This window comes from Cricetulus griseus, chromosome 2, assembly GCF_003668045.3.
Source record: "Cricetulus griseus strain 17A/GY chromosome 2, alternate assembly CriGri-PICRH-1.0, whole genome shotgun sequence".
Taxonomy (NCBI): Eukaryota; Metazoa; Chordata; class Mammalia; order Rodentia; family Cricetidae; genus Cricetulus; species Cricetulus griseus.
In genome coordinates this window covers 73,063,544-73,079,116 of record NC_048595.1, presented here as the reverse complement: position 1 = coordinate 73,079,116, position 15,573 = coordinate 73,063,544, and the positions used below count along the sequence as shown (strand labels likewise).

The window sequence follows — 15,573 nt, the reverse complement described above, 5'->3', positions numbered from 1 at the left end:
AACTTACTGGAGGATTTCAATTTGCCTCTCAAGACTATTGCGATCTTCTGTGTACTCTCGGATTATTTCCAGATCCCTGCAAATTATATGCAATGTTTCAGTGAGGAGAGAAGAGAAAACAGGTATGAGCATGAGGCACAGCCAAACTCATCACTAGCTTCCTTCTACTCCTTACAAGCTACCGAGCCTCACCCACAGAAACCTGTCATTTTCTGCTGAGTTAAAACACAATTGCATATAGCAATTTAAGTTCCTTAGCTAAAAATTACAGGCCCTTTGAGAATGTCTGTGAACTAGCATATCAGCTTTTAGCACGTTTTAAAAGCTTATTTTCTATTCAAACCATCTTTTTGTCCAATAGTCTGATCATTTCTCCCCAAACCAGTCTTTCTTGTCTATTACATTGTTTCTCTAATTTTCCCCTTCCCTTCAATATTTGTAGGTCCCTGAAAGATAGGGTAGGTTGTGCGTGAAGGCATAAACACTGATAACGTGCCAGGGATGCTATTGGTTGATGGCAATGCTACTTGCTTCAGTAGATACTACTGTAACTGGGTCCTCTTGCCCTTGACTCAATACAAGCTGACCTTTCTTAATGTAATCACCTACTGCATTTCCTTAACACAAGCTGGAAGAAGGTAGTTACCCACCCCCGATGTTGCTAATGGCATCTCCTCTAGTCCTCAGTGCATGCTGCTTAACTTTTTGTCTTTTTCTCAACTGAACTTGAAACTTTTAAAGGGCAGCGGAATATGTTTCTTTGATTTTATATATATTTGCTGAACTCACAACTCATTGTCTCTAATGATCCAGACAGAACATATCCAGTAAAAGTTGTATTATTTAATATACAATGAGTAATTCTGATAGAAGTTTGCAAATAAATAATTTTCCCCCAAATGCCCAAATTTACTCTGTGTATACGCATACCACTGTATCTCTCATGTAAGAATGCCTGATTTTGATTATGGGAGGTTCTAAGTTATTAATACCAATACCTCAAACCAAATGCACTGAATAATTAATAACTCTCATTCTTATATTTTAGGTCCGTATTCCTATCTGTCAAGCATGTCTAAGAGAAGATTGTTATTACACAGTATTTTCTTCCCACAGCCACCTAAACCAAACATGTTTTTAAGCCCTGAGCTATCCTAAGGGGCAAATAAATCAAATGGTTACTTTTTAAAAAGATTAAGGAGGCATACAGAGAGAGAAGGGGGGAGGGAGAGAGAGAGAGAAAGGAGGAGGAGGAGGAGGAGGAGGAGGAGGAGGAGGAGGAAATCTGTCACTGAAGGTGCCATCACTAGAAATATATATAATTTTTCCCAAATTTAATGAATGACCCTCTATTATGAATAGTTTCATACCGTTCAGAATTCAGACTCTGATCAGCATAATCACTTTTCAAAGCATCTAGTTCACTCTGAAGAAAGGCCACATTTGTCTGTGCTTCCAAAAGCTCTGTCTTGAGTTTCTGATTTTCCTAAAGAAAATACACCACGATGGACATTAGACTCAGGGTATCTTGGTTCTAGACAAAGGAAGTAATATGTAGGGTAACCCCATGAAAATAGAACTCTTACCTGTCCTCAGTTCTTTACACCTTCATGTGTAGGGAACCAATTATATACTCAAATATTGTACACTACCAAAGTTTAAACTTGTTTTTTTTTATTTTGTACATGACGTCTGTTCCAAACTATAATAAACAAGAACTGATAATAATGCACTCATGTTATTGAAAAATTAACCAAGATGAAATATCTGAAAATCTTCCCAAAATTACTTACACTGGCTGATTTTAATAATAAATACCACTATCTAATTACTTTTTTGTTTAAAAACATAATCAAAAATAGGCATGTATAGCTATGAAATTTTAGATTTTTCTTTAAAAAAGAAATTACTGGATACTTTCAGTTCAAATAGTTGACTGCGCACAGCGATGGTCTATGTTCACTTCCCAGAAAACCTCACAAATATGAAATTACAATGGAAACAAACCATTTACAGTTAAAGAAATGGAAGAGGGGCCCAGGAATAGTCAAGCGACTTAAACACATTTCTAGGAAATAGAAACTGGATGATGTGTGCCACCCCAAAGGAGAGAATTGGTAATGTGGGGACATAATTTAAGAGTGTATACCCCACCACAAAGCTTTTCCCCAATTTCTAGGTGTAGAAGTGGCATGGAACCTTTTAGGAGGTAAGGCAAGGTAGGTGTCCCTTAGGTCAGTTAGGGTGATGTCCTTGGAAGTGACCTTTGGAGGTCAGTTTCTGTTTCCTGTTTACCTTTCTGGCTCATACTCCAGCTGTCTACCACAAGGTTTGCAGCAAAGCTAAGCTGGCACTGCCCCGTGTTCTTGAATTGCTACCACTATGATCTAAATAAAACCATTTCCGTATGAAGTAAACCTGCCTCCAGTATTTAATTTCACTAATAAAATGCACCAAGGCAGCATTCTAAAACCAAATGCTTAGGAGGTCCTGCTGGAGAACACAGAAGAGGCCAAGTGGCCCAGTCAAACAACAGAAGGCATGATGAATAATAGAGGTAGGGGCTGCAGAGGTGGTGAAGGATACTTGTTGCTCTTCCAGAGGATCTGGGTTCTATTCCCAGAGCCCACATGGTGAATTACAACCATCAGTAACTTCCAGGGGATCCAATGCCCTCTCTCTTTATCCCTTTACAGACAACAGACACATTTTTGGTGAAGAGACATATATCCAGGCAAAACACCATATAAATAAAGTCAAAATAAATAAATATTTTAAAAGGAGGAGTCAGGGAAAATAAATTAAAATGAGCTGGGCATGGTAGCAGTTGTCTTTAATCCCAACACTGAGGAAGCAGCGACAGGCAAATCTCTGGTAAAACCAGCCTGATCTATGTAGAGACAATTTCTACTCACCTAGTCAATGAGACAAACTTGCAAGGAAGTAAGTGTGTGTGTGTGTGTGTTCCTGTGTTTCTGTCTGTCTCCAATAACATATCAAAGGCATAGTATAGTGACCACCTCCTGTCTATCATAGTTTGATAACAACTGTCACATACAAAAATAATGATGTTAAAAATTTAATTTTTTTAAGTTTTATTAATGTTTAATAGTTAAGTCAATAAATGATTCTTTGAATAAGAAGATTTGAAGAACAGGGAAAGATAAGAGTGTGAGAGTTATGTTATATTATGTTTCATTTCTCCCAGAATCAAGAAATACTGAGTCTAATGACCCTCAAGGTTCATTTATTCAAGGAAATATTGGTAACAACGAAGTAAATATATATATATATTATATATATATATATATATATAAAGATCAAAACAATCCAATAAAATATTATTTTGTGACCACCAAAATTAATATTTTCAAGGGAAAATAAAGAATTTTACAGTAGTGGTGGTATAATATCTTTGTGCTGCCGGTTTTATAACAACTTGACAGAAGCTAAGAGTTATTGGACCTGGCTGTAGGCAAGCCTATCAGACATTTTCTTAATTAGTGATTGATATTGGAGGGCAGAGACCACTGTGGATGGGCTTACTCATGGGCTGTGGTCCTCGGATCTATTCAAAAGAAAAGCAGGCCAAGGAACACAGAGGAAGCAAACCAATAATTGGCTCTCCCCTATGACCTCTGCATCGGATCCTGCCTCCAGGTTCCTGCCCTGCTTGCGTTCCTTCCCTCACTATTTTTGATAAACTGTTACGTGGAACAGTACATGAATTAGACCCTTCCCAAGTCACTTTTGGTCATGGTATTTTCTCACAGCAATAACCCTAATTAAGAAATCTTTTTAAAACAAGAAACCATGAACAGAATCAGAAAATCCAAGAAAGCAAGCAACTCTTCATGAAAGTCATGCTGCAAATATAAAGGCAACTATGGTGTAGCAACATTAGGAATGTCTGAGACTGTGAAGCTAGGAAAATTCTCTCTTAAGTGGGAAAAAGATAACTGACTAAATAGAAAGCTATACAACCCCAGTTCAAGAGCCAGAGTAAGCAAAGCACATGTAATATTTGAAAGTCATCTAAAATAAAACCAAATAAGATTACTTAGCAGAGGTAAATGTTACTGATATTTGCAACAGACAAAACAAGTAGAAACAAGAACATATAGAAAAGACCAGAAAGAAAAAGCAGCAGAAATCACACATAAAAAATCAGGGATGCTTCTAAATCATGGAGGTAAAGACAGTAAGATAGCACTCAACACCACGAGTATATGACTTTAAGTAAATAAACTTTAAAAAAAATAGAACTACTCATAAGTGGTATTTAATTGAGAGAAACCCCTCTTATAATACAGTTACTCAAATATATTTCCAAGATTTTCTATAATTATAGTATCAGTGTTCTCTTTAAGCTTTTATTCCAGAATCACAGAAACAATAAATACCACAAACATGTGTATGTGTTGTCTGTGTTGGTTTGTTTTTTGTCAACTTGATACAAGTTAAGAATCATTTGGTAAGAGGAAATCTTACGTGAGAAAACATCTCCAAAAGATTGCACCTAGGCAAGTCTTTTGGGCATTTTCTTGATTAATGATTGATGTGGATGGGCCCACTGTGCAAGGTGACATCCCTGGGCAGAAGGTCCTATGTTATATAAGAGAGAAAGTCATGGACACAAACCAGTAAGCAGTGTTCCTCCTTGGCTTTTGCTTCTCGTCCCACCCTGGTTTCTCCTGGTGATGGACTGTTACTTTAGAACTGTAAAATAGAATACACTTTCCTCCCCAAGTTGCTTTTGGTTATGGTGTTTGATCATACTTATAGAAAGTAACTAACATACTATCTAACAGGAAATAAATTTCTTTCAGTGAAGGTTGAGTCTTACCATTGTTAAATCATAAATTTGTTTCTTTAATGCTGTCACATCTTGCTTTTGACTTATGTGTCTTGATTGTTCTTCAAGCTGAAAGAACAACAAAAGGTAGGTTTTTGAAATTAATTTAGAAGGATTTTGGTGATGATTAGAGATATCCTTGAATATAAATGTTAAGAATTCTGACAGTTTTCAATTTTTAACATCTTACAACTTTCCCGATCACTAAATGACATAAAATCTATAACATTTAAACATTTGTCTTTAAATAATGCAAACAACTGTTGAGAGACTTTTATTATTAAATGTATTTTCTTCTAAACACTGAAAAAGCCCTTTGAAAACCACTCAGTAATAAAACAACCCAATCCTTGTTTTCTTTATTTGCTAAAAGAATATGGGCATTCTCTTTGATCCTGTATGCTTACCACTTTCTGTTTTACTTTGCAATAGTCTTACCTTCTGTTACAGTATATTTTTATTGTTGTTTGAGATAGTCTCATATCATACATACTGGCCTCAATTTTTCTTAGTTACTGAGGCTGACAATCCTAGCTGTCAAGGGCAGGAAACAGAGATGAGTGCTAGAAAGAAAGATGTTTACTACCATAGTCAGCTACAAATTTAAAAAAAAAAAAATTAAGGAGTGTTAATGTCAGAGTCTCCTCTTTTCTTCATAGTGCACTTAAGAAATGTTTACAATAATAATTGAAATCACTAATATCTAATCACATAAGCAATATAAAGCTACACATGCACAGAGAATGAAGTATAAATGAGCATATATGAGGTCTTCTTGCTGGCTGATACATTCATAGCAGAGTTCAAGAATAAAACAAAAATAACTTTCTCATGAGTCAGCTGTGATGGTATAAAACTGTGAACTCAGAACTTGGGATGAAGCAGCAGGAAGATCATAAATCTAGAGCCAGCCTGGGATACACAATGAATTCAAGGTCATGAGAAATAGATCAAGATGATGTCTCAAAAAGAAATGTCAAAAAAAAAAAAAAAAGAACCAAACCAAAGTACATTTTCTTAGCATGTGTGAGACCTTACATTCAAATTCTAGTAGCGCAAACAAAAAACAAAAAGACATGACTACATAGAAGTTAACATCCCAGATTCGTGAGGGGTTGTTTGCAGGTGTCCTCAAACAGAGGGCATCTGCACTAGCCAAATGTTTACCAGATTTCATCATGCTCATGTGCGTTAACTATGAGCATTCTCTATCTTGCCAGAAGCTATCATGTGACATGACTCACTGTGACTGATAGATGTATATTAACTAAGTTTGTTGTCTGGAGAAGACTGTCTCATTTTCCAGGCTTTGCCTTCTGCTGGATTGCCTTCTTTACATACACCCTTTGAGGTGACTTTCCCATAGGGCAGGAGGCAGATCTGGGGAATCCAGTTTACTTAGCACCACCATATTAGCACCTTTCTGAGAATCAGATGGCTGTAGCATTGTGGATCTATTTCCAGGTACTTTAGTCCATTGGTTTGTGAGCCCTTCAATATGCCACTTCTGTGCTGTTTTTTCTTACTATGCTTGTGTAGTATAACTTGAACTTAAAATTAGTTATCATGATATTTCTTTTAAAAAGAGAGATGCATTATGACTTCACAGAAGAAAATTATGAAGGAAAAATAAACCTAAGACTCACAATCAGTTGTCAAAAATAATGGCAGTCACAATAAGCTTTAAATTATTTTTTATAATTTTTGAGAGCCCTTAACATCCTCTCCCATAAATATTTTTACTGTTTTATTTAGCAAACATAACAGGTAGGCAAGAAGTCTACAACAGGCAAGAACACAGACTCTAATGCTTACTAGCTCTATATTTTTGAGCAAGTCATTCGCCCTTTCTGGAACTTAGTCCTCAAAAATGAGTTCATATTTAGCATATGATTAGGCAGGATACTTAACTATTAGAACTGTGTTTTAAATGATAAGCTAAGGATTAAAAATATTTAGAAACACCTCTATGTGTTACAAGGAAAAGTTGGTATAATTTCAAAGAGGATTCAGGCTGCATAATTCTCACTTACGATCTCTCACTGTTAGGACCTCATCATATATTACATCAGGTCACATTTTTGGCATCCATCCTTGCAATGGGGGAACTCATAGAAATAAATGAAGCCAATGACTAGAAAACTCGATGGATAAGCAGATACATCATTCTGGAATCTATTCACAGTATGATGGTGAACTACATATAAAATGAACTTAGAGAAACATTTTATGGAGGGCTTGTAGATGATTCTCAGCCACTACAGAGATTGAGATGATCATGGGTGACAATGACAACTTAAATGTAACTTAACTTTACTGAACTGCCAGTGATACCTATGTTACAGGCAGTCTCAGGTGGGTTCCATATGTTACTGGGGAAATTGGGCTTCCCTCATAAGGGTCTTAGTCTCAAAATAACAATTTAATAAAACACTCAAAATAAAACAAAAGGACAATTTTTGCTATAATTCAAAGGAAGAATCTTAGACAGGTAAACTTTAATCTTGGCAGCTTCCCAGGGGAGGAAGATGTTGAAAAGAAAGAAATGTCCTTTGAGTTAAGACTGGCAAGCCACATGGCAAAAAGGTGGTAGGGAGAAGTCGAGAGAAAGAGCCAGAAGGCCTTAGACTCCACTGGGGAAAGCACGCCTAGAACAGAAATAGAAAAAAATGAAAAGTTATGCTTCTCTGAGTAATTACAAAAAGCTGGCAGGGGAAAGGAAGCTCCATGGATTCGACTCAGTATGCAACTGCACAGATGGAAGAATTTCTGGGAAAGATAACTGCATTATCTTATTAAAGGGTTAGTCATTATTCCTCCCTTCTCTTTATATCTTTAGGATAGCTTTAGGTGAATCCACCTTCCTGAAGGATAACCCCTTAAACCATGAGACTGCCTGGCCCAATTGGATTAACTCTTATGTTTTGGGTATCCTGGAATGGTATGTTTCTACACAGGTTAAATAGATTATATGCTCTTGACCAGAGAAGATGGATTTCCCTTAATGGTCCTCCAATACTACTGAAATATTTAATTTTCGGTTTTGTTTACTTAAGCTATTCCCACCACTGATGGAAACAACCACATAAGATGTGAACTTAATTCTTATAGTAACCATCTTATAGTAACAGATGAGGATTTATTTCTGCACATGGAGATGTCAATTTGATAACACGATGTCAAAAACACTACAAACATCTGCACCATGGAAGCTGGCAAGGGCTACAAAACTCCCCTGTCTCACTCCTGCCCTCAAGAGTCACTTATTTACAAGTGCAAGCAAATCTCAGATTACAAAGAACCTGTTCATTGGAACCAAGAAAAAGAATACAGTACTCAAACACACTTTTGCTCGTGTTTCCACAAATTTTTTTTCTTACTTCTCAATGATCAGTTGATTGCTAGACCTGGAACTTTCTACTTAGAAACAATTTTTATTTCACTTAATATTTACTAAATATTAAGGTGCTATGCACCTTGACTTAAGCTAAGAACAGAAATACTGGGATCTAGCCCAATAAGTTTCAATAAGGAACACACTTTCCTCTGGATACAGCAGATCCACTCAAATCACTTGGTGAATGAAAACTGTCGAAATAGGTTTGATGAACTATTCATGCATAAGACATTTTATTATTCCCATAAGCCATATGGTCCAGGAACAAGAGTCTCTCAACGAGTTGAACTGACTTAGCAATCTCGTTCTTTCTCCTCTTCAAAATAATTCTAAATGTTTTTCATTTTCTATGTCTTAGACATAGTCAGATACTAAAGCTGTTTCCAGAATACATAGATGCCATATACATACCTTTTTTAACTTTTTAATGGTCACCTGTAGATCTCCTACTTCTGTTTCATACTGACGTCGAAGGTCACTGAGGGCTTCCTCTGCTTTTCGTTTTTCCTGCAGGAAAAGTAAAAGGTGTCATTTGGTAATTTCTGCCTCTTAAACAGCCTTCAACCTTTCATGGACATAAAGCATTTCATGTTAAGCTAAGCTGACCAAAAGGTTCCTAAACAGGAAGGGTGAGACAGATGGCAGAAGGACACCAGGATGTTTTAGGTGTGCAGATGTGCTGGACTTGAAACCTAAGAAAATGGAAGGACTGAAAAATGTCATGATTCATGCATCATTCTGAAGTGCTGTCTCTAAGACTGTAACCCTGTGATAATACCACCTCACACCAGTGAGTCAGTTAACCATTGCTATCAAAAGATATACCAAAATTATGGGACCCAATGAACACATGCATTCTATGATGGCTCAGGACTCAGGAAGGCACAGCCATCATTTTCATTTTACTCTGAATTCAAATCACATCATTACAAATGTCTATGCAGACTGTACAACAATTGTGATAGGCTGGGAGCGTTGTTAACAGGTGTACAGTCTTAGCAATGTTATTAGGTGATTTTTGTCCTTGAGTCAACATGATGCAATGTACTTATACAAAGTAAGGTGGCTACAACATCCCCGGGCATTAATGATGGGACCATTGAAATACATGAAGTGGAGACACCATTACACAGATTGTGGCTTTATGTTGCACACTATGATGTGTTCCATTAGGTTTCCTGTAGAAAACAGTGACAAAAAGGCACACCAGAGGGCGCACAGACTGCTATGCAGAAATCTCTGGTGAGATAGAAGGAGGAATGGGCTTAAGGAAGAAAGTCCTTGATTAATTTATAAAAGAAGGTGGTGGTAGAAGACTGGAAACTTTCCAAGCTGCTAGCTACATGCTAGAAAACAGAGTCTGTGTAAAAAGCTGAGTAATATATAAGGGATCTATAAAAGACAATAGTGATGCCCTCTTCCTTTTGGAACAGGACTTTTATATTACAGATCCATCAGCTGCCTTTCTCTGTCCCAAAAAGCAGTCCCCTTGCAGTCTGTCCCTTATGACAAAGAACCTACAGGCAAGCACCTGCAACAACAGGGGAAAAGCAAACCAATCACTCTCACCAGCACCCCAGAGTGCCCTTGCAAGACAAAGCTGATTAGCTGTTCTGTGGCCTTGCAGCCCCTCCCACTTGAAGCTACAAGATAAATTTACGGTCTGTGGCCAGCAGGTAAAGCCAGGTCAGACTAGATAATAACCTCTTGGGAATACAATACAGATTCAAGACTCTAGTGACAACAAAGCAGTTTTTAATAATATGCAAATCTGCAGAAAGAGACACTAACGTAGAGAAAAGGCAAAAATAGCTGAGGTGCTGATTTGGCTTAATACAGTGAGGTTCACCATCTTAACTGGTTTAAGGCACAAAGTCTTTTCTGATAAATAATTTGGAGCTTGAGACTGCCCCTTTGTGATCTTGGACTCAATCACTTAGCAGACTATGTGTAACTTCCCAACTCTTTGAGTTTTTATATGAACAGGCACCACTGGACATCTAGGTGTGAGAGGACCATCTCCTCCACTTATCTATAACTTGGTTGAGTCTAAGTATACTCCATATTTAAAATGGACCACAGCAATTTATTTCTTTCAATTCCCTCTTTTTTTCTATTTTTACCCTTATTGGTCCTATTTTCAGGTTGTTTCAATTATTTTTGTTGATGTTGTAAATTCACTAGCAAGGGTTTTAATCATTGAAGGGTGTTAGAGATTGTCTTATCAGAAGCTGTATTTGTGCTAATAATGAATATCTCCTTTTCTGTTGGTGTCACTAAGTATTCTTAGGCTATTCTCCCATGCCATTCAGCTGAAGGTATTCCTTTAAGGTCATCCTGTAATACTCAGTTAAATCCTTATTAACTATGACAGTCATTTCAATATACATTCTGGTCTACTGATAACCACCAGAATATAGCCAATACAAACCCTGTAGTTATTTGGTTTTTAGGGTTAGTTTGAACCTCCCTAGTGATTCCTATAGAATCAATACAACATTAAATAATCTAGGTATTTGGGGCTGAAGAGATGGCTCAGCAGCTAAGGACACTGGATGCTTTTGCAAAGACCTGAGTTTGGTTCCCACCATCCACATGGCAGCTCACAACCATTTGTACCTCCAGTGCCGGAGCATCTAACAGACTTTGGGGATCACCCATGGTGGGCCTCACCCTCCCTGGGGAGCACATGGGATGGGATGGGATGGGATGGGATGGGATGGGATGGGATGGGATGGGAAGTTGGTGTGGGGCAGGGGAGGAGGGGAGGAAGAGGGAGCTAGGATGGACATGTGAAGCAGGCTTGTTTCTAATTTAAATAAAAATAAATTATAAAAAAGAAGACATTCAAAAACTGAAATAAAGGCTAGAGAGGATGTAAGGAAAAGGGAGCCTTCATTCATTGTTGTTGGGATGCAAACTGGTGTAACCTCCGTGGAAATCAGAATGGAAAATCAACAAAAAGATAAAATTCTTCTACCATATAACTCATACCATTCTTTGTCATAGGTCCAAAGGACTTGACCCCACAGATACTTGCTCAGCCATGTGTATTGATGCTCTACTCACAATACGCAGGAAAAGGAACCAACATAAATCCCTTCAATTGATGAATGGATAAAGAAAATGTGGTTCATATACATGATGGAATACTACCCAAGTGTAATAAAAAGTGAAATCATGAAATCTGCAGTGTATGAAAGTAGAAAAGATTATATTGAGTGAGGTAACCCAGACACAGAAAGAGAAATGTGCATGTTCTCTCTCATCTGGGGTTCTGAGATCCAAATCTTCAGATGTGAGTATTCAGCCTGGAATAATCACAGAAGCTAGGAATGTAAAAATGTGCCAAGAGGGAAGAAGTTGGTGCTAGAGAGGGAAAAGGCAGTCTACATGTGACACAAAGGGGAAAATGGGGGAAATGGTAGAGGTTTTAAATAGAGAAGAGAAAGGAATCAATACAGTAGGGAGGAAGGGGGACAAAATAACACTATGACTTTTGGGGGAAAGAAAACATAAGGAATAAATATTCATTATTTATCAAAAACTATATGTATATGCATATACATATATATTATACATGTATACATATAAAAATTAAATCTTCAATATGTCACTTGGGTTGACAATATTCTCCACAAGAGCCATAGATTAACAAAATCCCCAATACCAGGAATGAAAAGCCCTTTTCTATGTCAGGGGAGTCCAAGGGATTCCAAAAACAATATAGGTTTTTGTGTTGCACTTGGTTGCCGCCCAGTTTTATGTAAGTCCCTATTGCTGAAGATATCATACACTTTGGACAAGACTGTACTCCAAAAATCTCTTCCCTTGGGAATAGCTTTCATAGTAACAGATATTGCTATATAAGCTGCCAAGGAATAGAAGCAACCAAAAGTCCTACTCAAGTGTGTGCTTATATACCATAATGACCAGCAGCATGGCATGATATCCCTAAGGGTACAATTGTGGCATGTATACATTGGTGGTAACTGACAGCTGTGTAATTGTACTTAAGAGCCACTCAACAAGAAGAAAATCAGGTTTTGTAATGGAAACTGATCCAACTACCCAGAGCTAGTGAGCTCATGGACCTTAAAGGAGAACCTACTACTAACACATTACTAAATCTGCATACTTCCTAACTGCATTCTAAATACTCATTCTAATAGCCAAAAATACATGTAGCTACTGCCTCCCCCATACCCCAAGTCCACAAACCCACCTCAAAGGAGCATCTCTTTGCAGATTAAGACCAGTATGGAAAATCACAACTGGTCAAAATACAGATAACAATTGATTGTGGGGTGCCCAGTAACAATGGATAAAATACAACTTGTGAATGTACAGCTCAGGGATCATCACAAAAGAGGGAGAAGAAATATTATAAAAGCCAGAAGAGTAAGAAATCTGCTGAGAGAGTGTATCTCCTAGAAACACAGGGAAGCTACAGCTATGATATCTCAACACCATCATGACCTACACAATACTGGAACAAGGACAGCACCAAGAAGCTTGCTAAGATGGAAGGGTGAAATTTCATGGGGCCCACCTCTAGACAAAAAAACCTACTAAAGAATAATGGAGAAATTAGTCTTCCTCAGGGATGAGACTTTTAACTGTTTATCTAATACCAAGTAGTCAGCCCAGACATCTGTATACATATAAAAGCAACATGAAGTAGACTCAACATGTTGTATTTATATATAATGCACATACATGTAACACTAAAAAAGAAAAAGGGTCCAAGGATTTGAGAGGAATGAGAGGATTGGGACATGGTAAGAGTTTGACAGGAAAAGAAAAACAAAGGAATATATGATATAATCATATATTAAACTTTTTAAAGTAATAAAATTATTGATGTTTAATGCAGAAAATACTGAAGTACATTGAAAAAACAATCAATCCATTATTCAAAGATAGACATTAACAATTGATTCTTTACTAGCTTTTCATATTGTCTTAATAAAATTGGTGTCATTGACAAAAAAGGGGGGGAGCAAAATATAGGCAGCAAAATATCCCACTTGCAGTAACCAGGTCCTAACTGATAGGCATCTGCCCAACAACTTATGGGTCAAAATAATCCCTAACTGTAAATGATCCATGGGCCTCACAATAAACTAGCAGTCCCAGCAAAGATAAATTGTGTTTTAAAATACTGCCTAAATGGACAGTGAGCTGCTTACCTCCTATGTACCCAGATATGACCCCATAAACATGGTCAATTCTGCTCTAAGAATTCTAATGAGAAATGAAATGTATTTTTACATACATTTTCATACATGAATAGTCACACCATCTTGTATGGTTGAAAACTGCATGGAACTCAAATATCAGCAGATGCATGAACACACTCTATGTCTCATATTACACAATGGAAGTCTACATTACTATAATCACTGTATAAATGAGTACTTACACATAGCTAAATCTAACAATAATTATGCTGAGCAAAAGCAGCCAGGAAATAAATAGCACATACTGCAATATTCCATTCATATACAGTTTTTAAAACATTAAACAAATCTGCCACAAAAAAAATAGTGACAAAAAATGGAAAAGTGGTTATCTGCCAGAAAAGATGGTAAATGGACAACACAACAATGGGACATGAAAAAACAGCCCAGTGTGTCACAGTTTTAAAGACAGTTTATATATATAAATATGTGTGTGTGTGTGTGTGTGTGTGTGTGTGTGTGTGTGTATCCACACTTACCATATTCTTAAAACTTACATAAGTACAGTTTACTGAATACAAAACTGAATCAATGCAATATGCATTCCATGTACAGAAAACATCATTGGTGGAACTCCCTTGGATAGAGAATTTGGTGAGAAAATTAATGTAAGGTGGAGACTCAACTTTGTAATATTGAGGAAAGTCAGGGGAAGAATAGAGAAGAGTAAGGTAAGAGATACAATAATAGAGGGAGCCATTCATCATAGGTTTAAAGAGAAATCTGGCACTAGAGAGATTTCCAGAGATCTACAAGTATGACTCCAACTAACAATCTAAGCAACAGTAGAGAGGCCACCTTAAATGCCCTTCCTTGATAATGAGATTGTTTACTACCTTATATGCCATCCTAGAGCCTTCATCCAGTAGCTGATGGAAGCAGAGCAGACATCCACAGCTAAACACTGAACTGAACTCCTCGAATCCATTTGCAGAGAGGGAGGAGTGATAAGCAAAGGGGTCAAAACCAGGCTGGAAAAACCCAGAGAAAACAGCTGACCTGAACAAGTGGGAGCTCATGGACACCAGACTGATAGCTGGGAAACCAGCATAGGACTGATCCAGACCCCATGAACATGGATGTCAGCAAGGAGGCCTCGGCAATCTATGGGGCCTCTGGTAGTGGATCTATACTTACCCCCTAGCAAAAGAATGGACTTTGGGACCCCATTCCACACAGAGGAATACTCTCTCAACCTAGACACATGGGGGGGGGGCCTAGGCCCTGCTCCAAATAATATGACAGACTTTGAAGATTCCCTCATGGAAGGCCTCACCCTCCCTAGGGAGAAGAAAGAGGATGGGATAGGGAGCTAGTGGAGGGCAGGGGGGGAGGGGAGGGAGAGAGAATTGTCAATTTACATGTCAATTTTACATTGACATGTAAAACAAGCTTGCTTCTAATTTAAATTTTAAAAATTACTACAAATAAATAAATAAATAAATAGCCATGAGAATGAAAAAAAAATCACCATGGCAAAGAGAACATTTGGACTGAACCAGGCCCCCTAAATGTGGGTGTCACTTAGGAGGCCTGGGCAGTCTATAGGGACTCTGGCAGTGGAACCAGTATTTATACCTACTGCAAAAATGGACTTCAGGAGCCCATTCCCCATGGAGGGATACTCTCTCAGCCTAGATACATGGGGGAGGGCCTATGCCATGCCTCAAATGACTAGACAGACTATGATGATCCCTCATGGAAGGCCTCACTCTCTCTGGGGAGAAGATGGGGGATGGGATGGGGGGTCGATGTGGGGCATGAAAGGATGGGAGGGAGAGGGAACTGGGATTGATATGTAAAATAAGAATGTTTCTAATTTAAACAAAATTTATATAAAAAAGAAATTCTTAAAGAATTAATAAAAATATTTTAAAGAGATAAGACAACAAAGATACCCAAAGGGATCAATGTGTGTGGTGAAGACAAGTAAGATAAATTATCTGGAAGGAAACAAGGAAGGCAGAGGAAAAGAGAGTAACAGCCATGGTAGTGCCTATCACAGGCCACACTTCTCAGTACCTTACAGACATCTCCGTGATTGATCCTACTTGAGGCTGATAGGTGGCAGGCACAGA

The 15,573-nt window shown here is 37.7% G+C and overlaps 1 protein-coding gene across 1 annotated transcript in view; it reads right to left on the bottom strand.

Annotated features, from left to right (window-relative positions):
* The window catches only part of Rasef (RAS and EF-hand domain containing), a 49,424-nt gene that overhangs the window by 17,704 nt on the left and 16,147 nt on the right, over positions 1 to 15,573 (bottom strand). The window contains exons 4-7 of the mRNA XM_027400233.2: positions 8,664 to 8,759; positions 4,847 to 4,924; positions 1,371 to 1,486; positions 8 to 76 (exon numbers count right to left, since the gene is read on the bottom strand). Of these exons, the coding sequence (XP_027256034.1) occupies positions 8 to 76; positions 1,371 to 1,486; positions 4,847 to 4,924; positions 8,664 to 8,759 (359 nt within the window). The remainder of the gene's footprint in view (positions 1 to 7; positions 77 to 1,370; positions 1,487 to 4,846; positions 4,925 to 8,663; positions 8,760 to 15,573) is intronic.